Source organism: Squalius cephalus (assembly GCF_949319135.1).
Source record: "Squalius cephalus genome assembly, chromosome: 12".
Lineage (NCBI taxonomy): Eukaryota > Metazoa > Chordata > Actinopteri > Cypriniformes > Leuciscidae > Squalius > Squalius cephalus.
In genome coordinates this window covers 18,652,347-18,680,174 of record NC_137133.1, presented here as the reverse complement: position 1 = coordinate 18,680,174, position 27,828 = coordinate 18,652,347, and the positions used below count along the sequence as shown (strand labels likewise).

General features: G+C 38.4%; 2 protein-coding genes across 4 annotated transcripts in view; one reads left to right on the top strand and one right to left on the bottom strand.

The window, feature by feature from the left end:
• The window catches only part of trim67 (tripartite motif containing 67), a 42,744-nt gene extending 28,914 nt beyond the window's left edge, over window positions 1-13,830 (top strand). The window contains exons 5-11 of one of the 2 annotated variants that reach the window (XM_079887790.1): window positions 1,579-1,732; window positions 2,628-2,696; window positions 2,909-3,069; window positions 4,132-4,270; window positions 5,481-5,784; window positions 10,990-11,152; window positions 13,590-13,830. In XM_079887790.1, coding sequence (XP_079743916.1) covers window positions 1,579-1,732; window positions 2,628-2,696; window positions 2,909-3,069; window positions 4,132-4,270; window positions 5,481-5,784; window positions 10,990-11,152; window positions 13,590-13,634 — 1,035 coding nt within the window. In that variant the 3' untranslated portion in view covers window positions 13,635-13,830. The remainder of the gene's footprint in view (window positions 1-1,578; window positions 1,733-2,627; window positions 2,697-2,908; window positions 3,070-4,131; window positions 4,271-5,480; window positions 5,785-10,989; window positions 11,153-13,589) is intronic. The other variant, XM_079887791.1, reaches the window with a different exon arrangement.
• A 5,650-nt stretch (window positions 13,831-19,480) lies between these two features.
• Window positions 19,481-27,807, bottom strand: fsaf1 (40S small subunit processome assembly factor 1). Of its 2 annotated transcripts, none has more exons than XM_079889476.1 (7): window positions 27,612-27,807; window positions 26,888-27,135; window positions 22,770-22,832; window positions 21,659-21,754; window positions 20,788-20,874; window positions 20,636-20,673; window positions 19,481-19,828 (listed from the first exon to the last, which is right to left on the bottom strand). In XM_079889476.1, exons 1-7 carry the CDS (start codon window positions 27,697-27,699, stop codon window positions 19,690-19,692), a joined length of 759 nt encoding a protein of 252 aa, XP_079745602.1. In that variant the 5' UTR covers window positions 27,700-27,807; the 3' UTR covers window positions 19,481-19,689. The 2 variants fall into 2 exon arrangements, with proteins under 2 accessions (XP_079745602.1, XP_079745603.1); XM_079889477.1 differs by having other exon boundaries at window positions 26,999-27,135; window positions 27,612-27,785.
• Window positions 27,808-27,828: the final 21 nt, after the last annotated feature.

Genomic DNA, 27,828 nt, shown 5'->3' with positions numbered 1-27,828 from the left:
ATTCCATAGCGGAAGCAAGCTTTCATAGGTATCTGATGGTTTCCTCTGAAAGCGTTTGCCTGCTGTTTAGACTGGCCCTCAGCAATTAAACTCTTTCAATAATTGATATTTCATTGCAGCGAGTGTATAATCGAGAGAGAGGACTGCTCCAGAGGAGCAACGCTGCCTCTTTACTGAATGTTTTATGAAGTATCAATTGTTATGTTTGTTTGAGTGCCTTCACAAAGCATGTAATGTGAGTTAGAGATGCCTGTCCAGCAGAGATTTCTGATAAAGACAGATACAGTTAGCAGACAGTACTGTATATTGGTTTGTCTTGATCCCCAAAATACAAAGAGTGAAATTTTGCACACAGTGCAAAATTTGATGGACTAAATATATTATACTGTAATATATATCTAACACAGTACCAAAATGATTGTTTATTGTGATAATTTTAATTAATAATAATTAAAAAATAATTATTCAATGATTATAATAAATAATATTTCAAACAATATAATAAAAATAACAAATTAAAATAAATAATATTAATTTTATTTTTGTTACGAGTATGTGCAGTCAGGAAGAGGAGGACACAGAAGAATAAGTTTCCAACACGAAGTTTACTAAATATAATCCAAAAGGTAGTGATCCAAACAGGCAAGGGCAAATACACACACATGTAGGTGTAACGTGACCGGACAGGGAACGTGACTAAAGATAAAGTTGATAAACTAGACACAGCTGAACCAAACTAACTAATGACAGTAACCATAGAAACTAATGAGTGGTGGGAAATCTGAACAAAGAAGAACAAACTGAAAGTCCATGAAAACGAAACTAAACTTAACTGAATGGTGACAATTTTCTAAAGGCTGGCCCACACTAAAAGATTTTTAAAATATTATCAGAATTTCAAAATGTGAGAGACCACAAACATGACGATAAAAAAAAAAATAGATTTAAGAGTTTTGTTACTCTAGTGTGTGGAGTGTCACGATGTGATCAAGACAGCACACACTAACAGATTCCATTCACAAACAACCAGAGTCCCGACTGTGAAGACCAGAAATCTCGCAAAAATTGCTCACATCAAACGTGACTTTGGAGTAAACAAACAAAGCGGACGACGTGCAAGAAGAAATGGCGATAATAGTGTTTGGACTGCTTTTTACTGAAAATTTGCAGAAAAATAGAAAAGGGTTTGGATGAAGTCGTCTTATGCTTCCGTCTTCCTTCAGCTCACTTTCTGATTGGGTATCGTTTCGTTCCACATGACAATCTACAGCGTGTTTATCCTGGGGTTCCCCCCACACAACAGCATTTCTGATCGTAAATATTCCACATGTTGGATATTTACTATCGGCCCTGATGTTCTTCTGAGCAGATTCAGTCACTCTTAACACACCTCAACCCACAGAAAAATCTGATAAAATAATCCGTAGAACCATCAAGATAATCTGGACTTTACCTAGGATTGTCGGAATGGGAGAATTGGGCCCAAAATCGGGCCGATTATCTTGTGTGTGGACATTGTACTGCCTTAAGACATAACAGTTGATCATTATTGTTTCTCTTCTCATTCTCTTCTTCCAGATCTCAGATGCATTGATAAAGCGTGTTCAGGGCTCTCAGGACCAGTGGGTAAAAGGTGCATTGGAGCCAAAGGTCTGCCCAGAATTTGCCTTGACCGTCAACACAGACCCTCTGATGCAGTCAATTCTCCAGCTGGACTTCACCCAGAATAAAGGTAACATGTGACACGACATTTAACAAATGAGATTTAACGTTCGCTGTTTGTGGTCACCAGTGTTTGGGAAATACCATTACAAGCAGTGCACGTTACATGATAAGGTTATGTTTTGGAAGTAATGATTTTGAGATTTGGCATGTTCATGCATTAAAATAGATAGATAGAACAGTGGAATTTAACAGAATATACAATACCATTCAAAATTTTGGAGTTGGAAAGTTGGTTTTGAAATCAATTAATTCAACTTTTCAAATTCCTATTTCAAATAATTGCTGTTCTTTTGAACTTTCTACTTCATCAAATAATCGTAAAAAAATGGATCAAATATTAAGCAGCATAACTGTTTTCAACATTGATTCAACATTACTCCTTGAGTTATTGCATATCTCACGGTATTGGCCGTTCTGCTTCTAATTAAAAAAAGAAAAAATATATTGTTTCTTCAGTAGGGATGGTTCAGAAATATTTGATGAAATGTATGTAGATTTCAATAAAAAAATTATTACAATTGCGCAACATAATTTGCTCAATTATCACAAAGTACTTGTTTATGAGTAGTTTAAAAAAATAAAATTTCCCAACACTGGTGGTCACTTTTGTAAGGCTAATAATATATTGTTTTATATATTTGTTGCAATGAGATTCTTGTTTTCCATTTAGAATTTGATTCTAGGATCCAAGGACTAGCAAACATACTCTTAAAAATTGGCAATGATACCAATATACAGTATCTTGCAAATTCAAATTCATCATGGTCTCGAAGAATAGTTGGGCAGCTCTTTAAATCCAAACATGAATTCCATCATTCCAAGTTTCAGAGGCAAATGATCCCCCCAGTTTTACCTCTAGATTCATACATGCAACACCTGCTTTGTCCGATATCATCTTTCAGATGGTCAGGAGGCTGCATCATTGAAACAAATGCATGCAGGTGACCAGAAAGAGGAGGAGAACACAGGAGGTATTTCAGAGTTGCTACAAATGTTCCCCTATAATACTCAACCCCACCCCAAACCACAGCCCCTTGTCCTCCGTATGTTTTTTTTAGAGGCACCAGTGACTTTCAGGAAGTTCTTACTCCCATGCATGTCAATCCACATTTACCCGTTTAAACTTTGATGCCTCGGTGGATGATATTCGATGCTTAAATGTGTACTTTGTACTCTCTTTTAGCGGAGACCCCCACAGTGCCTCCCGCACCACTGTTGCAGTTGGAGAAATGCTGCATGCGGAACAACAGTGCCACTCTGGCCTGGAGGATAACTACAGTCCAAGCCCTGCCTGTAGAGGGTTACGTGCTGGAGCTGGATGACGGGAATGGCGGGCCTTACCGGGTACTGGGTCAACATTTTATTTTCACACTGAGATCATTCAACAGTCAGGAAAACAAATCGATCACTTGGTTATTTTGTACTCTGAATGCTAAATGAATTGGTACCAAGCTTAGATGGTAGTAAGTCCATCCAGCATTTAATGTCTTGAAGACAGGCAAACAGATTAGACAGAGAACAGGTGTTATTTTTAACGGGAAGATAAAGCTGAGTGTCATCGGCATAGAAATGATACGATTGTGTTTCTGAATAATATAACCAAGTGGAAGCATATCTAAAGCAAAAAGAAGATTACCTAAAATAGAGCCCTGTGGCACACCAAAGGAGATTTGAGCACGAGATGAGAAACATTTCCCCAGGTTAACAGAAAAAGTTCTATCCTTGAGGTAAGATGCAAACCACTCCAGCACAGATCCCTAAAACCCAGCTACATGATCAAGTCTTTGTAAAATGTTGTCATAATATACTGTGTCAAATGCTGCACTTAAGTCAAGCAGGACTAAAATACAAAAAGAACCAGAATCAAGAGAAAGTAAAATATGATGCAAGTACGTCCAATTACATTTGTTCCTGCTAATCAGATGGATGACCTCAAAGCTAACAGACATGGACTAGAAGCCACAAATGTTAATTGCAAATATTAAAACACATAATCATTGTGCATTTAGAATAGCGGTGTACATTCCTGCTACTGGAAGGCACAAATTAATGAAAATGAGGAAACAAATTGGTCCAGAGTGGTGCAATGTAACTAAAACGTGGAAACAAATCAAGTTGTGTGAACGAATTTATCATCCATCCATCCATCCATCCATCCATCCATCCTCTTTTCCTATGTAGGATTGAATGATGCCTTTTTGTTTTGTAGCTTTTTTTATGTTTCAGTGCTTGCAAAATCATACATTATCTACTTCTCTTTGAAACATCTACAGCTTATTTTATAATTCATGATAAACATGCAGCATCGTCTTGTATCTTATCTTAAGCAAGATTCTCCAGATGCTTTCCATTTTTAACTTTACTTCCTGTCTGCCTTTTTTTCTTTGTTTCCTGTCCATGTTCCAGGAGGTATACGTGGGTAAAGAGACAGTCTGTACAGTGGATGGCCTTCATTTCAACAGTTCGTACAACGCTCGAGTCAAAGCTTACAACACTGCTGGAGTGGGAGCGTACAGCAAGGTTGTTGTTCTGAAGACGTCCGATGGTGGGTGTTTTAGTTGTCTACTTCACACATCTTCTTTCATTCACCTTTAATAGTGTCTTTGAGAGTTCTTAAACCTTATTTTCTATTTATGAAACAGATAAAAAAATGTGTGATATAGATAAAACACACACACACACACACACACACACACAAAAAATTGTGTGTGTGTATTATGCATTCCGTTTCCTAGTGGATCCCTGCTGTGGATGCTTCTCTTTAATGAGTGTCTTAGGGAAACTCCTTTCATCACTCTTTAGCTACTCTACAGAGATCAAACATCTAACTGTAGACATAGAGACTTTAACTTTAACTTCTGGTACATAGAGACTCCAACTGGTTTTTGAGTTTGTTTCGGTCTTTGAATTCATTTGACTGAGCAGTGTTTCAAAAAGTGCTGATATTTATATCAACTCCAGTTTGTATCACTCCACTTCTGCAGGTTACAATGTTGAACCAGTAGAGTGACTGTCTTTATGAGGGAGGGAGTGAATCATTCAAGCAACTGATTTGTTCAAAAACACTATCATAATAATTAGGTGTACATATTTTAATCAGCCCAAGACCATTAGAATTCAGACAAAACCCCAGGTATAGTAATTTTGGCAGGACCTGGATGTGAACATGAGTAGGTGTTTGCATGTCTACATAAACCAATGGTCCCAGAGGAGATGTTTAATTAACACAGAACATGCAAGGATTTTGCTGCCGAAACACATCTAAGAGAGCTTACCAGCTTTAATATTTCATCCCTTTAACTCTTTTAATAATTCATGTGTCACTGAAGGAGTGAATATGTGTAGATACTGTAGATGCGTGGATGATCAGCAAATTATGATTAATATACTTACACTCTTTTAAATTAGTCTTTTTTCACACAATATCAATATCACACATAAAATAACTGTCCTAAAAAATACTGGGCTCTGTAAACAGCAAAAAAGGGGACCAGTCAAAGCCAGTCTTTTATGTCATGAAGAAATAGTTGGATCACAAATTTGGTTCTATTACCTACACTTTATACACTGTCTCCGTAACATCATTAATTATTGTCATACAGTAACGGTATATCAATTGCCAGTCGACCACTGTGAGATGCTATTTTGATTGATTTTTTGATTGGTTAACCTCTTAATATCTGTGAAATATGCATTTTTTTAACCACACTGAATTACTTTGTCTATTATATTTTGGTTTTATCTTTCCTCTGCAGTGGCATGGTTCACCTTTGACCCTACGTCAGCTCACAGAGACATTGTCCTGTCCAACGAACACCAGACTGTGACGTGTAACAGTTACGATGATCGCGTGGTGCTCGGGACAGCTGCCTTCTCCAAGGGTGTGCATTACTGGGAACTTAGTGTGGATCGCTATGACAACCACCCCGACCCCGCATTCGGTGTGGCACGGATTAATACGATGAAGGACATGATGCTAGGGAAGGATGATAAGGCCTGGGCCATGTATGTGGACAACAATCGCTCCTGGTTCATGCACAACAACTCCCACACCAACAGGTACGCACCTTAATTTGCTAGTTTTGTGATTTTCATGGTTGCGCCTTGAAAACTTGTTTCTCCAAATGTCATGCATTCTAGTATTCAGAAACATAATATGGAAGTAGTATAAACAACACAAAAGAAATATAGTGTGAATGATAAACACAAATAACTACATCTGAATTCAAAATGATGAAAAATATCCATTTCCATCACTTATTTATTTAAGGTATCACAACTGAATGTGAAAGTTTATTAAAGGGATCCTATTATGCATTTTTACTTTTTTTACTTTCTGTTGTGGGTAATGTTGCTGTTTGAGCAATGCACAATGATACTCAGAAGAGAGTTATTCTCTATTTCAGTGTCACTGTTTCTGAACTCCCTGAAACGCCTCCATTGTAGTCTTGAGTTTTCTTCCAGGAACAAACACATCCATTATTCCTCATTTAAATAAGGCATATGCAACAAAAGTGGCGAGGCCTGGGGTGCATTTCCCGAAAGCATTGTTAGCCAACTATGGTCGCAAGTTCCATTGTTATCAGCATAGTTCAACGAGTCTGTGTTTCCCGAAACATAGTTCCAATGAACATTCGCAAACAGCATCGCAAAGTTGTGTGGTTGGAGCGACAGCTCTCCACCTGTGGTTAGAAGCATAGTTTCTGGTTTGCATGACATGTGGACTCAATAAATCTTTATCTTGAGCCAAATAAGCAAGCTGACATTCAGTACAATATATGTCTTTTATTTAGAATACATACAAATGTAATTTACGTCTTTTAGTTTGTCGAGAGATTTAAAGCACCGTTTTTGAAGAGTGCGCATGTGCGGACGTGGATAGTACATAATAACGAGCCTGTGATTGAATCTGGAAATAAAGCAAAATAACTGAGAAAAATGAGAAATAGTCCTCAGATGCCATGTTCGTAATTTATAGCAAAACATCTAGCATTATTTCGATATCAAACAGATTCATTAAAAGAAGTTATTACTCCACCACATGCGTGGCATCATTAACCAACGTAGTTGAATGACCACTTTGCTAGTTGATTTCTTCAATGATACATCGTACTATGGTAGTAAAGCAGCGAGTCACGTCATTGTACGGGAAAAGCACCCCTGGTTGACTTGCGTTAGTAGTGTGTTGAAACTTGTGGTTATGGTAAATGCCGTGACATTTGCGAAACACACTTAAAGTGGTTGACCAATCACACTGGTCCACTCAACCGATCAGAGAATATTGTGCTTTTCAGAAGTAGGGGCTTCATAGAGATGGGAACTAAACAGAGAGTTACTGACAGACTGGGAAAAGAGGAGCTGCAACAATGTAATATATGTGAAAAATGTTTCCAAGCATAAAAACCTATTCTAGTAGACCAAAAAACAAAATGGTACTTCACACATCTTCTTTTATTCACCTTTAATGGTGTCTTTGAGAGTTCTTAAAACTTATTTTCTATTTATGAAACAGATAAAAAAAAAAAAGTGATATAGATAAAAACACACACACACATACACACACACACACACACACACACACACACACACACACACACACACACACACACACACACACACACACACACACACACACACACACACACACACACACACAGCTTCCTGTGGATGCTTCTCTTTAATGAGTGTCTTAGGGAAACTCCTTTCATCACTCTTTATCTACTCTACAGAGATCAAACATCTAACTGTAGACATAGAGACTTTAACTTTAACTTCTGGTACATAGAGACTCCAACTGGTTTTTGAGTTCGTTTCGGTCTTTGAATTAATTTGACTGAGCAGTGTTTCAAAAAGTGCTGATATTTATATCAACGGCACTGGGACTATTCACTGTTTGTATCACTCCACCTCTGCAGGTTACAATGTTGAACCAGTAGAGTGACTGTATTATGAGGGAGTGAGTGAATCATTCACGCAACTGATTTGTTCAAAAACACTATCATAATTAGTTGTACATATTTTAATCAGCCCAAGACCATTAGAATTTAGTGAAAAACATAATATGGTTTCAACACCATTCGCTAAAGACTTGCTTTTTCACTCACTGATCTCTTTATATAGGTTGCATAATAATAATAATATTATTAGTATTTGTATAATAGGTCAGTGTCTTCACCATGTTTCAGTTCAACAAGTATCTTCCAATGCCACAACTCAGCAACTCTTCACATCTTGTGGAGCATTATAACCATTGTTTCAGTTCCGGAACATAAAGCTTAATTGAAACATGTGGTGCATGTAAATGTGGTGTATGTCACACTTATGCTGATGCAGTGCCCTCAGGTGAGTATCAAGGACGGACTGACTATAACACTTGAATACTAATGCAACCATTTAAAATTCTGTTTCTGGATACTGAGGTGACTGAGAGGACACGCTAACAGTACTGCTGACGTTACACTTAATCCCTGAAATCTGTGCCTTTTGTATGTTAACCCACTTAATGTAGCCTGAAGCCAAACTTGTTCTTCTGTACTTCTTTGTCAGTCTTGGATCCATGCATCTCATTTCATATTATCCATTTTTAATAATATTTTATATATTCCCCTATGCACATTTTTCTTTTATTCTTTTGTCCCTCCGTCACCCAGGGACTCTAAGCAGGTAAAGCATTCAAGTGAAAGTAGTTTATAGTCCCTCCAGTACAGCTAGTAATAGTTGTAGTTCTGTTATTAGGTCTGTGATGGTTGTTAGATGAGAGAATGTTCCAGAAACACAGTGCTCCTGTTTGCAGTAATATGCATTTTTGGTGATCCGCACTAAATACAGGTGGAAGCCGGGACGAAAATCAGATCACTGGCCCTGTTTCCACCTGGCATTAAGATGCGTTTTCGAGAATCCGATCACAAGTGGTCAACCGAGAATATTACCTTTTCCTCCTGCTATTAACGTGCATTTCAAATGCATCTCCTGTGACCGATTGTGTTCGGATTTCATTGAGACATTCCCCTTTTGTTTGGCAACACTTTGAAAAAAAGCCTATGGGAAAATCCGATTGGGTTTTTGTCGAGGGAACCAGTGTGATGCGAACTGCTGGTTGGCCTACAAAGTGACGTCATACCTGCACCTCTCTATAACGTTAACTATGAAGTTTTAATAATCGTTTTAATTCTTAAGAATAGAGAATTCCAGACTGCAGCTACAACAAAAGGTAAGATATGATTAGAATCACTTTCAGAACAATATTTTTTCCAGCTGATGAGCAATAAAAACATTGACAGACAATCAGAATCCACCCGACTTTAAAGAGTTAGAGCATTTAAAGCAGCAGACGTCAAAACTGCTGTGTCTGTTCATAACAACATTATTGCTGGTGTGGACACTAATATAGTTATTGTGATAGTTATTTTATAGTTATCCTCCTTGGTGTGAACAGACCTTTATGCGATTCGCAACCGAGCGGGAAAGGAAGCGAATGAAAAGCATAAGGAGGCCAGATGCAAATTTTGACCATGATCCATTTTTCTTTTTCTTACAATCTTACAAACGTCCCAGAGCAAACACATTATAGATATTCGGGATGCATTCAGGACGGATAGCATTTCTAATAAAAATGTGTTTTTGACTACCTCCTTATGTGTTTCAGTAATCTGATCACAAAACTTTTAGAACCTGTTTCCACCTGTATTTAGAGCTGACCACTTGTAATTTTATGACGAAAAACAGAACTTAATACAAGATGGAATCAGGTCCACTGAAACCTCATACATTGGGTGTTAAAAATGCATGCGACCACATCGCATTTGTAGTGTAAATGCTCAACCGTCCCAGACTGCAGTGAAGCACCGCCAACTCATCTAACACACAAACATTATTATAGGATGTGTTGTGAGGGAGCAAACCAAAGCAGGTGATTCAAACTGCTCTGCGTTATAACCAGAACACACAGATTACCGTCATTGTCGTTGCTTCCCTCCTTATCCTTTTTATTTACTTTACTCATTTTATTTATGACGAAATGAGAGAGGAGTGTCTTGAAGAACTCCGAACACAAGACGTCACAAGAGATGCATTTGAAATCCATGTTAGAAAAATTCTGTCATCATTTACTCTCCATTATGTGTCATACCCTTAAGTTTTCCATTCATCTTCGAGACACAAATGAAGATATTTTTTATATTCTCTTATCATTTTTGTACATCCACACAACCAAAAATTTAAAGCTTCAAAAAGGTCATAAAGACATCGTAAATATGAAATGAGCAGTTCAATCCAAGCAATCAAAAAGGTCACATCATATGATTAACAGATTTAATTTAGACTTTTATTCACATATATAAACGTTGATCAATGCACATCAAAATGGTGAAAAGAAGCTCAACTGTGCCTGCTTATCACGTGAGAACAAACCTCACTGGTTCTTGCGCATCAAGCATGCTTGAGCTTCCATTCACCATATTTGATGTATGAAATCTTCATTAGTGTTCTAAAGATGAACTGATGTCTTATGGATTTGGAAGAGCATGAGGGCGAGTAAATGACTGAGTTTGAATTTTTTGGGTGAACCAACCCTATAACACCAGATGGAACCATGGCCAATGTTTAGAAATACATGATATGTAAAACTTCCTCAACATGTTTCTTCTTTTAAAACTTTTGAGCCACTGGTTTCACCACTCTTTAAATATAAGTAGGTGATATCACACTTGCAGTCATCCTGCAATATTAAAATGAGCTCTGCTGTGATTCGGAAGTACATTCAGACTGGAGTGGAGCCACAGCAGTTCCCCCTCCCTGGGTTTATGTGCTCTGCTCCAGCTCCAGCTCCACTACAAATTTTCCTTTGCCTGCATTCTTTGCCTTTTGATCTTGGATCAAAAGAAAACTCAAAAGGCTCTGACTTTTTCAAAATCTTGCTCCTTGTTCCAAGCAAAATGACACAATTCTGCTCCCCACTTTGTATCACACACATACTCTGGTTCAGAACAACACAAACAGAGACAAGCGGAGTGATGCCAGCAGTGAAACATTCCAGTGCTGTTCTACTAAATATCAGAACTGCAATCAGATTAGAAGAAGTTGCATAATATTGTATAGAACAAAAGTAAGTTGTTGAAATGAAGTGGAAACTAGATCACATGCAATTAGTATCATGCCAGTTTTTTCTCTATGATACAGCTGTGTTTAGATTTGAATACTTTTGCGATATATTGTGTCACTGATTACCTTCTTTCGTCTCCTTCCTCTTCTGTCTGATTCTTGCAGGGCTGAGGGTGGCATCTCAAAGGGTTCGACTGTAGGAATCCTGTTAGACCTTACAAAACACACACTGACCTTCTTCATCAATAAACAGCAGCACGGACCAATGGCTTTCGAGAACCTGGAGGGTGTGTTCATGCCCGCCGTTAGCCTCAACCGCAACGTCCAGGTGAGCAGCAGATCTACACTGACCTTTAACCTTTATCCCACTCAGTGATTGGTAGCATTGGAAATCGAGAACTGTTTATTAATCTTCATCATTCTCATGCCGTTTAGGTTTCTTGACTAAACTCTGGATCCTTTTGGTTTGTTTTGTTGTAATAAAAGGTACTTTAAGGGTGTTTTCACACTTGGGATGTTTGGTTCGATTAAAATGAACCCTGGTGCGATTGCTCTGTTAGTGCGGCTCACTTGAATAAGTGTGAACACCATCTGAACCCTGGTGAGCACCAAACAAGCAGACCGAGATGCTGAAAAGATGGAAAAGATGAAAATGCATAACGGACCAAAGACATGTAAACAAACCAAAAACGGGACATGAGGGGCTTTCGCACCGGTAAACCTTCACCGGAGGAATAGTTCCTAGAACTATTGGCGGAAGTACCCGGATTTTGGCGTGTTCGCACCGCAAGAACTGGGAACTATTTTAGTTCTAGGAACTCCTTTTGGAGGAACTAATTGAGCTCCTACTTCAGAGTAGAGTCTAGCCCAGCACTATAGGAACTACCAGTGACGTTAGTGTACGCTGATTGGCCGAACGCACGCGAAACATCAGCACCCACCATCTGTGTAAACACACAGATTATAGCCTATATATTTACTACAGAAACTAACTCTATGAACCTGGAAAACAGTGATAGATGGGCATCTTAAAGGGGGGGTGAAATGCTCATTTTCACTCAATCTCCTGTTAATCTTGAGTACCTATAGAGTAATATTGCATCCTTCATATCTCCAAAAAGTCTTTTGTTTTATTAAATTTTTAACAGAAAGATAGGGTGTACCGAGTCTTTCCGGAAAAAACCGAGCGGCTGGGGGCGGGCCCTGTGGGCGAAGCTTAGCTGTGCTAACGCGCCGAGCTAGTGACAACACACAGAGACATTTGTTCAACAAACAGTTTTATTCACCGTCCGGTTCCAACGCACGACCGCGAACCTTTATCATTGTGACTGCTCGATCCTTAAGCATTAGACGATCTGCAAATCCGTCGATCTGGGCTTTGAAAACAATCATCGTCGAAATGCAGGGAACAACAGTCTTACACAACTCCGTTTATGCTCTGAAAAAACAAACTCCATCCACGGGTTCCTTAACGCTGGGTTCTTTGGGAATCTGTGCAGGGTTGTCTTGCCCTGGCAACCAAAAACACACTTCTTTGGTGGCATTGACTTCCCAAAAGCCGGGCAGGGCGCTTTGATGGCGAACTGCTTTCACTCTCTTGCTCTGGTCTACGAGTGCGCGCGCGGCCGCGATCTTACCGGAGAAGTGCCCTTAGGACCCATATAAGGAAATTCCGCCCTATCTTACGTAAGACAGAGCCATACTCAAAAAAAACTTTCCGAAACTTGTGACAAACCGGAAGGAGTATTTTTGGAACAAAAATACTCCTTCAAACGTACAACTTAGTTTTTGAAACTTTGTCCATGTTTAGCATGGGAATCCAACTCTTTACCAGTGTAAAAAACTCAGTATGCATGAAATAGCATTTCACCCCCCCTTTAACCTTTACGCTGAGGAGAAAATCCAACGCAACTTTGAGGGGACCAAGCGAAACATGATTATGTATTTCTGCTCAGCTAGCAACACTGGACGTCAACTACACGGCATATGCTAATACCTTTTCATATACTGTCTACTTTCTATGCATAACAGTTCTATCTAATAACATATTAGACAGGACTGTTACAGATCGTAAACTAATAAACACTGAGAATGCGAGCAGTGTGAGCTCAGGCTCTGGCGTTCTCAGCACCGTAAAATAAAAGTCACAACAACAAGCGCGGCTCACGTCACTTCAGATTTCCTACTGGTGGTGCGAATGCAACCAGGAAAACGTTCCTAGGGGAACATTTAGTTCTCGGGGAACTACCCTGGTGGCTAGTTCCTAGAACTACCTGGTGTGAAAGCCCCTATGATTCCTTCTGCTTTTTGACTCCTTTACACATTTCATAAGCCCTTCAGTAGTTCTCAGCTGGTCAAAATACCATCATATGGAGCTACGCACATACAATGAGTGCATTAGCCCAGCACACAGCATTGTTTTGGATGTTCGGTAAGTTCTGTTGTGAAATATGCTTAATAAAAGCCGACCAATCAGGTTGTGAACATGCTATCTCATAACCCTACCTAGGTTCAGTGTTAAAATGGCAATGCCCATGTGAATGCTAAGCGGACCAGGACTAAATGTTTTTTTTTTTTTTTTTTTTTTGGTCCGGACCAAACGAACCAAGTGAACCAAACTGCAAGTGTAAACACACCCTAAATCCTTCCTCAAAAGTACTAAGAATTGTTAATGGATGGAACTAGAAATCATAAATCAGAATCATTCCTCATGATTCCCATCCCTAGTGATCAGCATTAATGATTGAAATGTGTATTTTTCACAGGTGACTCTGATCACAGGTCTGGAAGTCCCAAAGAGCATCATGTGATCATCTTTGACCAATGAGAACGAGCCAGATCTTTCTTATCAAACGAATCAGTGCTCTCATTCTGCACTAACATATAAAAGCTGATAAAACTTTGAGGGGAAAAATTATGAATATTTGAGATTAGTTAATATTGTTTTCCCTTATGGTCATCTGGGTGATTTGCATTTCAGTGTTTACAAATCATTCCCATGTTTACAGAAAAAAAACCCACTGGATATCCCCACGGGGGCCGAAGCTGGAGTCGAACCCCAAAGCACTTTGAAGTAGAGTTCAGTCTCTTTTTCATAGCTCCAATGAAAATTTAGCACAGTTCCAAAAATGTAATGTGATTAAAAAAATTCAAACATATCAAGCATTTGATATGTTAGCAACGGAGTAAAGCAACCATAATCAGACAACTCCGAGACTAAAAGTGAATTTGAAATAATTTCAGGTTAATTTCACATGATACACGAATCTCAGGTTTACTCACCTTTAATCTGCTGTGTGATCACAGCACAGACTTCAAAAGGCCTCAACAAATTCATCACTCCGACGGTACTGTAAATCTGGGTTGCTAGGATTGAAAAAGTCCCAGTCAAGCCAAAGGCCCTGCGTCAGAGAGTGACGTGACGTGACTAGAGTGAGTTTACAATCTCTTTACTTCAACAAATTCCAATCCTTATATTTGATGCAGATCTTTCTTGTATAATAAGAAATAGATAGTCGTATGGAGGATAGAGTGATTTGGGTGGTTTTTAGGGCGTTGCTATGCAGTTGCGGTGTGTTCTGAATGGCTTAAACCGGGTTGTTTTAAAGTTTCTAATGTGTTCTGTGTAGTTTCTTGGAGGTTACTTAGTTTTCACCTCATGGACTACAAAATAGCACACTTGCTGAATTAGCTGCACAATTTGAGGTATCATTCATGATCGTAGCACAAACTGTGGGATGAGTTACGTGCTGGTGTAATACTTATCGAATGCACAGTTGTGATACTTGTCAGCGCTAACACACACACACACACACACACACACACACACACACACACACACACACACACACACACACACACGAGTTCTGGTTTACCAAAATGAAATAATAGCTGCCATTAGAGATGGATTGTACCCTGGATGTGAATATTTAGCCAGAATCTCAACTCTCCTTACACTGTGACACACGTGTTCCTCAAGAGTCTTGAAGATGAAGTGTGTGTTTTTTCTCCTATGCCAGCTTAATATGCTGAGGCAACTGTAAGTAAGCCATTTTAGCCTAGTCAAGACAAGTCGAGTCACATTTATTTATATAGCGCTTTAAACAATACAGATTGTTTCAAAGCAGCTTTACACAGATGACAGGAAAATCATGCAAAAAAGTTTGTTTTCAGAAGAAAATAGCGTCACAGTCCAGCTTAAGTAAGTTCAGTGATGTTTCATTTTTGTTTAAAAAAAGTTATTTAGTTCATTTATATATATATATATATATAGCCGCTCTGGAGTAAACCGTGATGTCATCGTCCAGCTCAGTTCAGTTCTTGTATAATAGTGTCAATGCAGGCAGATCAATATTATTACATTGCCTAGGTTGATCCAGAGAAAAGACACTGTGCCTCTGTGGGACTTTCAAAACATTGCTCGGGGTTCGTTTGATCTAGCCTTAGCAACAAAGACTCAACCAATGGTGATAGTTTGGGGCGGGGCTATCTGTATTTCCGACCAACAAGAGTAGAGTGCTCGAGAAACCCTTTTGAAAACAGTCACTATTTTTGTAAATGGAGAGGTGCAGGTATGAAGTCACTTTGTTGGCCAACCAGCGAAAAGTTTAAAGTTTACCTGTTCGGCGTGATGACGTTTAATCTCGACAGCCTCTGTAGCCACGTTTAGACACTGGTTAGCAACCGCCTTTTTCAAGACATGTAACAGCTTTTTAAAAAAATCACGAGTGGGGTAATACTGATGTATTTTATGTCATAGAATAAAACGTGAAGGTGTCTTGAGCTTGTGTTCACCACAGGCCTTATTTCAACCATTTAACCAATCCACATTCCAAAAAACCCATTGACTTCGGGACGATGGAACCGGAAGTGCTAAAATGCTAACTCACTTCTGTGTTTTGGCCTACAAATTGATGTCATACCTGCTCTATTATTTTAGTTACACTAGTAGTGACGTGGAAATTACACACTTTGACATTAAATAAATGACAGACTCAAGATTCATACACCTCAGTAACATGTAAATGAGCACCTCATGGTTCAATTTATCAGCATCATTTCCACGCTGCGCCCTTTAACGGTTTCTGTGCTTTTTTTTAGACAATGCCAGAATAGCAAGTCATACCACGTTGTCGGGAGAGATGATTGCATTTGCATGTTGTATAGGCTGTAAATATGGTCAAAGCAGTGAAGCGTGCATGAGTTACGTATTCATTATATTGAATTTGTGTTGCACAGTGATGACACGGATAAAACAGAAATACAGTATAGATGCAGAGTTGCAGTCTGCCCCCTAGTGTTTGTTGTGTGGAATTATTTTCTGATAATGTAGCCTTGAGTTAAACCTCCATGAAGCCATTTACCTACATACAATTCTCATAAATCTGGTGTCACAATAAACGCTATGAAGAGCCACTTATGGACCTCACAATAGGAGATACAAGCCTATGTTCAGCTTATACAGTACCTCTGTTCAAATTATAATGGTTTCAGGGAGAAATGAGAGATAAATGGAAAGATATTATATTTATGTTTATTATCCTGTCCAGATATTAATTTGCCGGATTATGGGAGCAGATAATGACCCATTGGAGATGTAAAGCATGGGATGTTGTTGATATTCAAAACACATTTCTATGAAGTTTAATTAATGTAAATAGCTTGTTCTGATGCTTTTATCGGGGGTGAGTATTTTGCTGTCAGGAGCACCAAAATAAAAATAGGGTACGCCAAAAAAAAAAAAAAAAGAGAGAGCAGTAAAATGTGAAAAGCTACGCTTAAAGGAATGTTCCGGGTTCAGTCAAGGCTGTCGTCTGGTTGTGTTGTCCCATGTCTGGGAATGTTGTCCCGGGTCATTTGCATCTTTACAGTACTAAGTGTATGTCAGTTTAATACAAGTTAAGCTTTATCAACATTTAAAGCATATGGTGTTTTACCAATTTAAAAAAAAAAAAAAAAAGTAGTTATAGTAATGCATCTTTAAAGGAAGCACAAGGCCAGTCAATATATTAAAATACACACTGTCTACAGTCACAAGACTGAAATATTAAACATATAGATCTGAGTAAGTTGAGTCCGAGTCAAAAACAAGACCAGAAGAGGGTCTAGTCCGAGTCAAGACCGAATCCAAATTATCCATGAAAATATGCATTTGAACTCGGACTCCATTGACCTCAATTGTGGAGTAATTGGCAAGTTTAAATTATTATCTGTTGTAATTGCCATATGTGCCACGTGCATCTTGCTCAGTCATGTGACTTTTCGCCTCATCCACCAGCAAGGCAAAGTAAGAGATGAACCTGAACCTCGGACATTCCTTTAAATTTCTTTGTATTAAAGTATATTTAAAGGTTTATGTCAATATAGATAGTAGAATCACTGGCCACGTACTGAATATGAAAGAAAGCGCACTCCTGAAAGTTTTCTGAGACAGGAATGACCCTGACGTGAGAACTTCTGTGTACACTGTATATGTATGATAATAAAGCAACTGTACAGGAATGGAGAATTAATGTGTAAAGTGAAATACTGTATGGATATGACCCTAAGAATCCTGGGAGGAGGGATGTGTACTATAAGGATAGTTGACAAATTCAGTTAGGCAAGAGTTACTTTGTGAATTATGTTTACTTATTTAACCAATATCCCTATTGACCTGAAATATCCAGATCTCAGACAGGAATAGTGTCCCCTACTTTTCCCAATTTGAATATTCGAAGTTAACCTCGTGCTGTGCCTCATTCACACAAATCTGCCAAAATTAGCGACGTTTCTTGGGAATGTGGTGTGCTTTCACCCAGGCTGGAAACCGACAAACTACATCCTCATATGCGGGTGTTTCTTCAACATTGGCGACTTTTTGCCTCGTAAACTTTTAGAAAATAAACTCTCATAAATTGTCCCAATTAACAATGTCCAACAGTGGATCTTGCTAAGGCTAATTTGATAACTAGCTATCATTTTATGTATCCTAAATACAGTTAATTGAAGATATTTTCATACTTTTTTTTTTGCATTATTGCTCCAAAAACACACAATAACAATCTTTTTCTTGGAAAATAATTATTTTATGTAATTTTTAATATTATTATAATTATTATTCTTTTTATAATTAAAAATAAAGTTTGAAAGTCTGCGTCTTTGACAAAGGTAAAACAATACAATCTATGTATAAATGGCATTTTGACCTAACATAAAAAGTGGCCAAAGTTGAAGAAACTCCCATCAACAGAAAGCACAGATGAATTCCATTGTATTTTTCCAAAATAGAGGAATCCCATCTCTTTATGATTCTTTTGAAAACGCACAAAATGAAATGGTCTTGGGCTGTTTGTTATACAGGCGAATGCTTAATATGAGTGTGACCATCATCAGAAAACGTCCTGTAGTCCCATGAATTAACAGAAAATCTGTCACTGTATCAAGCGTTTAAGGATCTATTTTTATATATACAGCATATTGCTTGTGTGGATGTACATTAGTCTGGTGTTTGGCCCTCAGCTTATCTCATTGTGAAGAGTTTGAAAAGGAAAGACAAGCTGTTTCCCGAATGCATCTTTCCACTGATCCTCAGACACAGGCCACACACATGAACACAGCCCTGGTGTTGTGTGACGACATCATCATCATCCTCGACGAAAACTAACGTGTGGGTGTGTGTGAGTCTGAGTCTTCGCTGCTCTTCTTCTGTGTGTGATCTTGAGCTCTCGTTTCCTCTTACTAATGTGATATTTTGTACGTCTTTGTGGTTTGGATATCAAATACATTGTATATGACATTCTTTTCTTACTACTTAGTGTGGAAGAAAAACAGCGTCTTTCCCTTTTAATAAACAATAAAACTGTGATGACAGATCCACGTGTCTTTATTCAGAGTCTCTCATCTGGGATTTTGTTTCTTTTTCACTTAAAATTGTCTTACAGCCATCAGGTCATGTTTTTGCCACACAGATGGATTAAACTCCAAAAATCAGTGTTTCAGCATTATTTATTATTAATAAAACTACATTTTTACATTTCCCTATGATGCTAGGCTGTTGAGGGTGATTGCAAAGGTGTTTAACTCTTTTCCCACCAGTTTTTGAAAAAAGTTGCCAGCCACCGCCAGAATTTTTGATAATTTTCACAAAAGTTTCATGGCCCCCTTAATATTTTGTTGTAGTAATATCTAAACATGCAACATATCAAAAGAAATAACAGACCCTCTGCATTTGTTAAGACGTCTGCTTTAAACATTACATTCCTCTTGATAACTTTCGTTAACTTTACATTAAGTAAATCCTATTCAAAAGCTAATTACTCCTGGACAGCAATGCCATAGAAATATACAGAGCGACCGCAAAAACGGAAGTTAAAAGACAATATTCTAAAGATGGCGGCGCCCTCGTTTCTCTGGCGCATAAGGTCTATAATGATATCGCTTGTTACTGCTTCTTCGCCTGTGTTTTGATCAGGAGATTCAGTACTCTTTCAGACGTTGTGTAATAGCGCCCCCTACCGTATAACAGTGAAAACAAGGAAAGTTGGAAATTTTTGTCAATGGCGGGGAAAGAGTTAACATGTTGCCAAGGTATTCTGGATGGTTTGGGTCTATAGATAAGGCTCACATCCCAAAAATTGTCTAATCATGTAGAAATGTAAAAGTACACTTCAAAAAGCTGCAGAAGTAGCGCCATTTATGTCCTTAGCACAAACAGTGAAAGATGAGTTACACAAAAGTGAAGAGACCAGAAAATAAACAACAAGGACATGCAAATGTGTGCGTATAATGACTGGGGTAAAGTAAGGCACATTCAATTCCAGTTCAGTCAAAGTGTGATATTCCATACAAATATAAATGCTCTTGCATTTCAAATGTTTTCTGTTGCTAATCATCAGCTGTTACTTTTTTGACTTTAACTTTATATTTCTGAATGTCTTTGGAGCTCAAGACCAGCATTCCATTTTTGAAGCGTCCGACTTGTCCACCGAGCTCTCCGCTAGAGGAGGATTTACTTCTCTCAGTCCTGGGAAGTCAAAAAGAAAAGAAAAAAAATGAGCAACACTAATCTTGACACAGTTACCAGTGCTCTGCAAAGGTTTGTGGGGAAAATCCAGTCACTTATATAGGAATTGTCAAATTTTTGAGTTTTACAAGGTGGCGAAAAAGTTCCCCACGTGGATTCCACTCGCGTTCATGTTGGTGACGCAAATTCGCCGGCGCCGCATTGACCAACAGAAAGATGCTTGGTTTTAAAGTGACTTTGGTGCTTCATACATAACTACACTATAGAAACTTTTTGCCTGCAAAATATTGCTAATGTGCACCACAGTCTTGGGTTGTCTAGTTCTTTTGACACTAGCTTGGCTTCACGGCCTTAAAGGGATAGTTCACCCAAAAATGGAAATTCTGTCATCATTTACTCTCCCTCAAGTTGTTCCAAACCTGTATGATTTCCTCTCTTCTGCTAAACACAAAAGAAGATATTTTAAAGAAGGTTGGTAAGTAAACAGTTGCTGGTCCCCATTGACATCCATAGTATTTTTTTGTCCTACTATGGAAGTTAATGGGGTCCATCAGTCGTTTGGTTACAGACTTTCTTCAAAATATCTTCTTTTGTGTTCAGCAGAAGAAAGAAAGTCATACAGGTTTGGAACAACTTGAGGGAGAGTAAATGATGACAGAATTTTCATTTTTGGGTGAACTATCCCTTTAAGCCTGTGCTAATACAATCAAGCATAAACAAACTAGAACCAATATAACTTAAATGACAACTCTCAAAGAACAACAAATGAAACTTGTTACGGTCATTGTGCTCAAAACAAACACAAACCTTGGTTGTCCTTCTTTTCTTCTTTTGTTCTGCGATTCCTGTCAAAAGACCCACAGAAGAAAAGTTAGCAGAACGATTGTACACGCTGCAGAAGTCAAGTGTTTTAAAAAGTAATCATATAACAACCATTCAAATTGAAATTTTGAACTTACGGATTTTGCTTCCTCTTTCTCTTTCATCTTCCGTTCTTTTATGTTTTGTTGATACACTTTGTAGTTAACATACTGCCTTTTAGGGGGCTATAGGAGAAAAAAAACACGTTTACACCAAAAATGAAAATTCATCTACTCACCCTCATGTTGTTCCAAACCTGTATGAATTTCTTTCTTCTGTTGAACACAAAAGAAGATATTTTGAAGAATATGGGTAAACAAACAGTTGATGGACAACGTAGTATGGGGGAAAAATACTATGGAAGTCAATGGGATCCATCAACTCTTTGAACAAACATTCTTCAAAATATCTTCTTTTGTGTTCAACAGAAGAAAAAAACTCATACAGGTTTGGAACAACATGAGGGTGAGCGGAAAAGTCTTAGGAAATAATACGTTTTTGCACCATATTTAAAGGTCAGAAAAACATTGAGTTGGAGCCTTCGTCCTCCAAAAAGAGTCATGTGATCGCGGTTGGGGTCATTCTCCAACGTTGCTTTTTCAATGATGTATGACTCACATTGACGGGAATATCCGATCTGTCCGCTTACATGGCAGACGCAAATACATGTATCCCATTCATATAAGATTTATTTCCACATTTGAATGAGGCCTGCAACCGATCTGAGAATATCGTATTCCATGTGCTATTTTCCTGCTTACACATTTGTGGGTTATATCTGATTGTTGCCACATTTAAGGAAAAAAATAAATAATCAGAATTGGGTCACTTGTAATGTAAAAGCAGCCTAAGGTTCTCTGTGAGATTCTGTTGGCCTGCTATAGCACCCCTTGTGGCAATGCAGACACAAAGCAGATAAAAGGGCTTAAAGTATGTTTCAGGCCTGATTATTGGATGTGTTGAACTCACTCTGGCTCCCAGCATGATGGCTCTGTCCTGCTCAAAGACCCTCTGCTGCTGCCTCTCGTACCCTGACAGTCCAAACCTGTGAACCTCAAGCCGGGTCTGTGGACGACACGCATGACACGAATTCATGGCACATTGAAGAAATAACTGGCTCATCATACTGCAAATGAGAAGTTACTGACTTGGAGCCATATACAGAATATCACTCTGTACACGGAGAACAAATAGTTTAAAAATGGTTTTAAACTATTTGTTGATACTTTTCAGTATCAAATGAGTTCTAACTATCTATATATATATATATATATATATATTTTTTTTTTTTTCTACATTTCACTAATTCTTTTCACACAATTTTGAAAATTGTGTTGTGTGTTATATAGGGCCTAATGAAAAGACATTTAGTAAAGTTTGAAGTGCAAAATATTGTAAATAAAATGTGTAAATAATATGATGTGTCTCTCATCGGTTAACCAAAAGTTCTACACACTTTCAGACTTCAAGCCCACTAGAACACTTGGGCCAAATACAGGAAATACGTCATGCAAGTAGACAACTGGTCAAGTGAAAAGACCACAAATGTGGGTATTGGGACAGACCCATTGACTTCAGTGAAATGCCAAAGGGACTGCATTGTCTGTGCAGGATTCATGAAGGAAATTTCCCTATTTGAAGCATCTTACTCAGCAAGATAATTAAGTTGCCTATTTTTTGGTACCATGATGCCTTGAAGTCGTGATGAAACGGACATAGTTACAGATATTTTCTTCCATATTGTGACACAACCAAGCGAAATAAAAAAGACGTTATTATCAAGAAATGGTGGAGACTTGGTTCAATCCATCCAGTCGATCGTAAGAAAGGGGCGGGGTTTAAGCGGACAAAATGATTGGAGGAGTCCGGTATCGTCACCAAGTCTGTCGTTTTACTAAGTTATGACATTGAGATCAATATAAAAAAAATATATATATGCATGGATAAGTTGTTCACATTAAGATCAACAACATTATGCACTTCAAAATATATATAGGGTGAATTTTTCATTTCATGCTAATTTTTAAATGCTGACTACATAACCATCTCACTAAGTTTAGAAAAATAGAAAAAATCTCACCTTTTCTATCGTTAGTTTCTCATCTGGGACTTTTTTCTTCTTTTCTTTGACATCAGGAGGACCCTGAGGATAAACATGGATGAAAACAGATAAGAAGTGAATGCAGTTGCAGTCAGCTGTTACTTTTTGTAGAGTTCATTCACTCTTTCATGCACAAGACTTTGAATTCCTATAGACTTTGAATTCCCATGAGCACTAGACATTGATTTACCCAGAAGATCAAGGTTCGACAGCAGTTAGCTCCTACGTAACTTATGGAAGCTTGTTTCCGCCACAGAATAAAAAAAATTATAATTAAAAAAAAGGTGTGACTCATAATTGCAAGCTTAAATTCGTGATCAAGTTTAGTCGTGACCTCGCAATTCTAAGTTTTTTATATGCATACATACATATATATACACACACACATATAGATATATATATAAATTAAAAATAATCCCCCACAGTCACCAGATCTCAACCCAATAGAGCATCTTTGGGATGTGGTGGAACGGGAGCTTCGTGCCCTGGATGTGCATCCCACAAATCTCCATCAACTGCAAGATGCTATCCTATCAATATGGGCCAACATTTCTAAAGAATGCTTTCAGCACCTTGTTGAATCAATGCCACGTAGAATTAAGGCACTTCTGAAGGCGAAACGGGATCAAACACAGTATTAGTATGGTGTTCCTAATAATCCTTTAGGTGAGTGTGTGTATATATATATATACACTGCTCAAAAAAATAAAGGGAACACTTTTTAATCAGAGAATAGCATCAAGTCAGTTAAACTCCTGGGATATAGAGCTGGTAAGTCCCGCCCCTTCCGTAAAACCCCGCTGGACCTCAAAGTTGAAAAATCGTCAATGCAAGTGAATGGGAGAAAATAATTATTTTCTGGTCCCGTTTGAATTGTGCCATGAATGTGAACATATGTTGTCTGTGAATTTTTTATATAACTCTCCATGTTACGAGTTTGACAGTATATGGTATGATTCTTCAGCTAGCAGTTGTGGAAAAGACATAACGAGAAAGACTACATGTCGCCTATGTGACGTCACCCCATAAAGTTGACTTACCCGTGGTTTTCACCAACTTCAACGATTTTGTCCTCTCCCTGAAAGAAGGCGGTGAAGTGCACCAAAGACACAGCCATGTTTAGCGGGATCCGTGAGCTAATCCGTGTGCTAGTGGTGTTGACGTTTCAAACGCGTCGAGAGTTGTAGTCCACAAAGTGCTCTCACACAAAGTCTAACCGTATCAAACTTCTACCCGCTAAATTGTATCATTCTTTACACGAAAAGTTATATAAAAAATTCACAGACAACATATGTTCACATTCATGACACAATTCAAACGGGACCAGAAAATAATTATTTTCTCCCATTCACTTGCATTGACGGTTTTTCAACTTTGAGGTCCAGCAGGGTTTTGCGGAAGGGGCGGGACTTACCAGCTCTATTGATCTGGTCAGTTAAGTAACAGAGGGGGTTGGTAATCAGTTTCAGCTGCTTTAGTGTTAATGACATTAACAGCAGGTGCACTAGATGGGCAACAGTGAGACAACCCCCAAAACAGGAATGGTTTTACAGGTGGAGGCCACTAACATTTTTTCCCTACTCATCTTTTCGGACTGTTTTTCACCAGTTTTGCATTTGGCTAGGGTCAGTGTCACTACTGGTAGCATGAGGCGATACCTGGACCCTACAGAGGTTGCGCAGGCAGTCCAGCTCCTTCAGGATGGCTCATCAATACGTGCCATTGCCAGAAGGTTTGCTGTGTCTCCCAGCACAGTCTCAAGAGCATGGAGGAGATTCCAGGAAGACAGACAGCTACTCTAGGAGAGCTGGACAGGGCCGTAGAAGGTCCTTAACCCATCAGCAGGACCGGTATCTGCTGGTCACCCTATGCTGGTGCAGTGGGTCCTGGGTTCCTCCTGGTGCACAACAATGCCCGGCCTCATGTGGCGAGAGCATGCAGGCAGTTCCTGGAGGATGAAGGAATGATACCATTGAAGGGCCACCACGCTCACCTGACCTACGTCCAATAGAACACCTCTGGGACATTGTGTTTCGGTCCATCTGACATCACCTGGTTGCACCTCAGACTGTCCAGGAGCTCAGTGATGCGCTGGTCCAGATCTGGGAGGAAATACCCCAGGACACCATCCGCCGTCTCATTAGGAGCATGCCCCGACGTTGTCAGGCATGCATACAAGCACGTGGGGGCCATACAAACTACTGAGTACCATTTTGAGTTGCTGCAATGAAATTTCAGCAAAATTGACAAGCCTGCTGCATCATTTTTTCACTTAGATTTCCAGGGTGTCTTTGAATTCAGTCCTCTGTAGGTTGATCATTTTCATTTCCATCAAACGATGTGGCATCCTTTCATTCATAACACATTACCCAGTCCATATTAGTATAGATATCCAGCATGATATTTTTCCCCATTGAGATCTGATGTGTTTTCAAAGTGTTCCTTTAATTTTTTTGAGCAGTGTATATATATATATATAATATGTATGAAGAGTTCAGATGCAAAAGATTTATATATTCTCGTTTCACATTTTATTCTATGACAGTATTTTGTCATAGAATAAAATGTGAAACGAGAATATTGTGTGTTCACCAAATACCTTATTTTAGGCATTTAAGCAAAAAACCCATTCAAAATTCCCTTTGACTTTTGTCAGTAATTCCCCGTCGTGATTTTTGAAAGCTTTTACTTGTCTTGTAAAAGGCAGTTGCTAACAAGTGGCTAAAGGCTAAATGGGACTACAGAGGTTGATAGGGACATTAAACTTCTTCACGCCGAACAGGTAAACTTGAAAAACCTTGTGGCATTTTTATTTGCACTTTTGCAAACTATTATAACTCAAACTTTCGGGGAAAATATTTTGTAAATAAAGTTGTTGGAAACTTAATTGAGTTGGTGATAATGTTAAAGACATGTGACTGTGGCATAGGCCTAGTTCGTTTATAGCCTACGTATTAGCTTTTTCCTTTAGGTGATTGTATTTAGGCTTAAAAATTCATACGTGTTGTGTTCATTTGTGAAGATAATCTTGATTAACCAAAGTGTAAAAATCATAAACTTTTGTTGGTCACAGAGCTTATTTTCAGCAATAATCCAAAAGCCAATGGACAAAATCCTATTGGCATTTTATCAAGGGAAAAAGAGTAATGCAAATGCTGCCTTCACAATCACATGCTATCGGAATTATCATAAAAATGACTTTCCTCGTTTAAAATCGGACATGAATGGCCTCTCAAGTCGTATTTACCACTGTGAAGCTTAGGAATAATTTTGATCCCCAAGTTCCTGAGTTGGGCAGGCCATAAACGATTGCTGCTGTTCTGTGACTGGCAATGTTTATTAGTTTTTTTCACAACAGCTACATCGCCTTGTCTTGTCATTAAAGTAGTGCATATTATTTACACATATGAATAATCATTTGAAGCATATTGTATGTTTTACACAGTGAAAACAGCCTGTATTTGACCAAAATTCCAAAATCGTCAACAGGATGACTACTGATAGCGTGGTGAATGTTTTTATGATTGTCAATGAATGTAATTTTGGCTTTAATAAGATTTTCCCAATAAATAGACTAGAATAAACCCAATATCCTCCATTTTTCCTGTTCTTTCCAAAAATAAAGCACTAGAATGCGAAGAGCTTGTAATTATAACTTCAGAAGTGGGAAGTAGGAAATTTCTGGTATCTTGTGAAGGAAGGATGATAACTTCACTATGGCTGCATCCGATATCACATTCATCCCTACTATATAGTAGGTGAAAAACAGTATGTTACTAAAGAAGTATGTCTGAATTCACAGTACTCATAAAAGAATAGGAAAAAGTACCCAGATGACCTGCTACTTCCAGATTCTGAAGTATGTATTTGATGGACACTTTACTATCCCATGAGGCCACGGGAGAGGATTTATGAATGGCAGCGAAGCTGCCTAACTGACACTGGTAGGTCACGTGATAATGACAACATGGCGAATGTAGTACGTCCAGATTACATTCAATATATCTAGCAAATAGAGTCATCAGTCGGATGGCATTTAGGGCTCAGATGAAGCACAGATGCAGATCATGTAGCCTACTTCTTCATGTTTCTCTTACCTTCTTCACTAGTTCAAAAGCTTTTGATAATTTGTTCTTCCTCCGAGGATCAACAAATGTAACAACCTCCACATTAGATTGTTTGGCTCCAGATGGTAAACTTTCACATACTGTTGAGTTTGTCATGGGCTGCTCTTTGTCCGTGTCATGTTTGACAGTATCCGTGTTTTCCTCTGCATCTTCCTCATCTTTAGCAAAGTTCTTCTTCCTTTTCTGAGACTTCTTCAGTCGTTTGTGTTGTCCATCACCTAAACATGAAAAATTACATCAAATACAATAATCAGTATTTAGAAACTTCATAGACTGTCGTTTGCATACTTTGATTGTATGACTATATTATGCAGTGTGTAATACCGTGTCCCACAATGCAATGCATTTCTAAACTAGTTGGAATTAATAACAATGAACCGTTTATTTCTGTAAATTCTTTACACAAAATAAGGGTCTTTTTTTTTTTTAATTGCCACTTGGTGAAGGCAATATACTGTTAGTTTTACTATTGTTTGAAATGTTTATCGTTGGAAACTAAGTACTGTTTCAGCATATTTTTGGGATATACGGTGTAGGTACATACATTGAATGCACTAGTATTAAATGTAAATGTAAACACATTACTACACAACATAGGGTGACGTATACAATTTTCGCGGTATTAATGGTGTTAATCAGCATTTGCTGTAAATGTGTTAGTATGTTAGCCTGTTACTAAAACATTCACTATTACCGAAATCATACAACTTGTCCAGAACTTGGTCAAGGAAAAAACGATCATCATCCACCTCTCCGCCGTGTTGATCTCTTGCTACGCTCATTTTTATGCAAAATAAACACGTTTTTAACAGAACACCTTGCTTTCGTGTGTTTCACGTGTGTGCATCATACTCGCGAAATGTCCTTCTTTGCTTTCCGTCAATCCGTTCTTCGTCCCGGAAGTACCACAA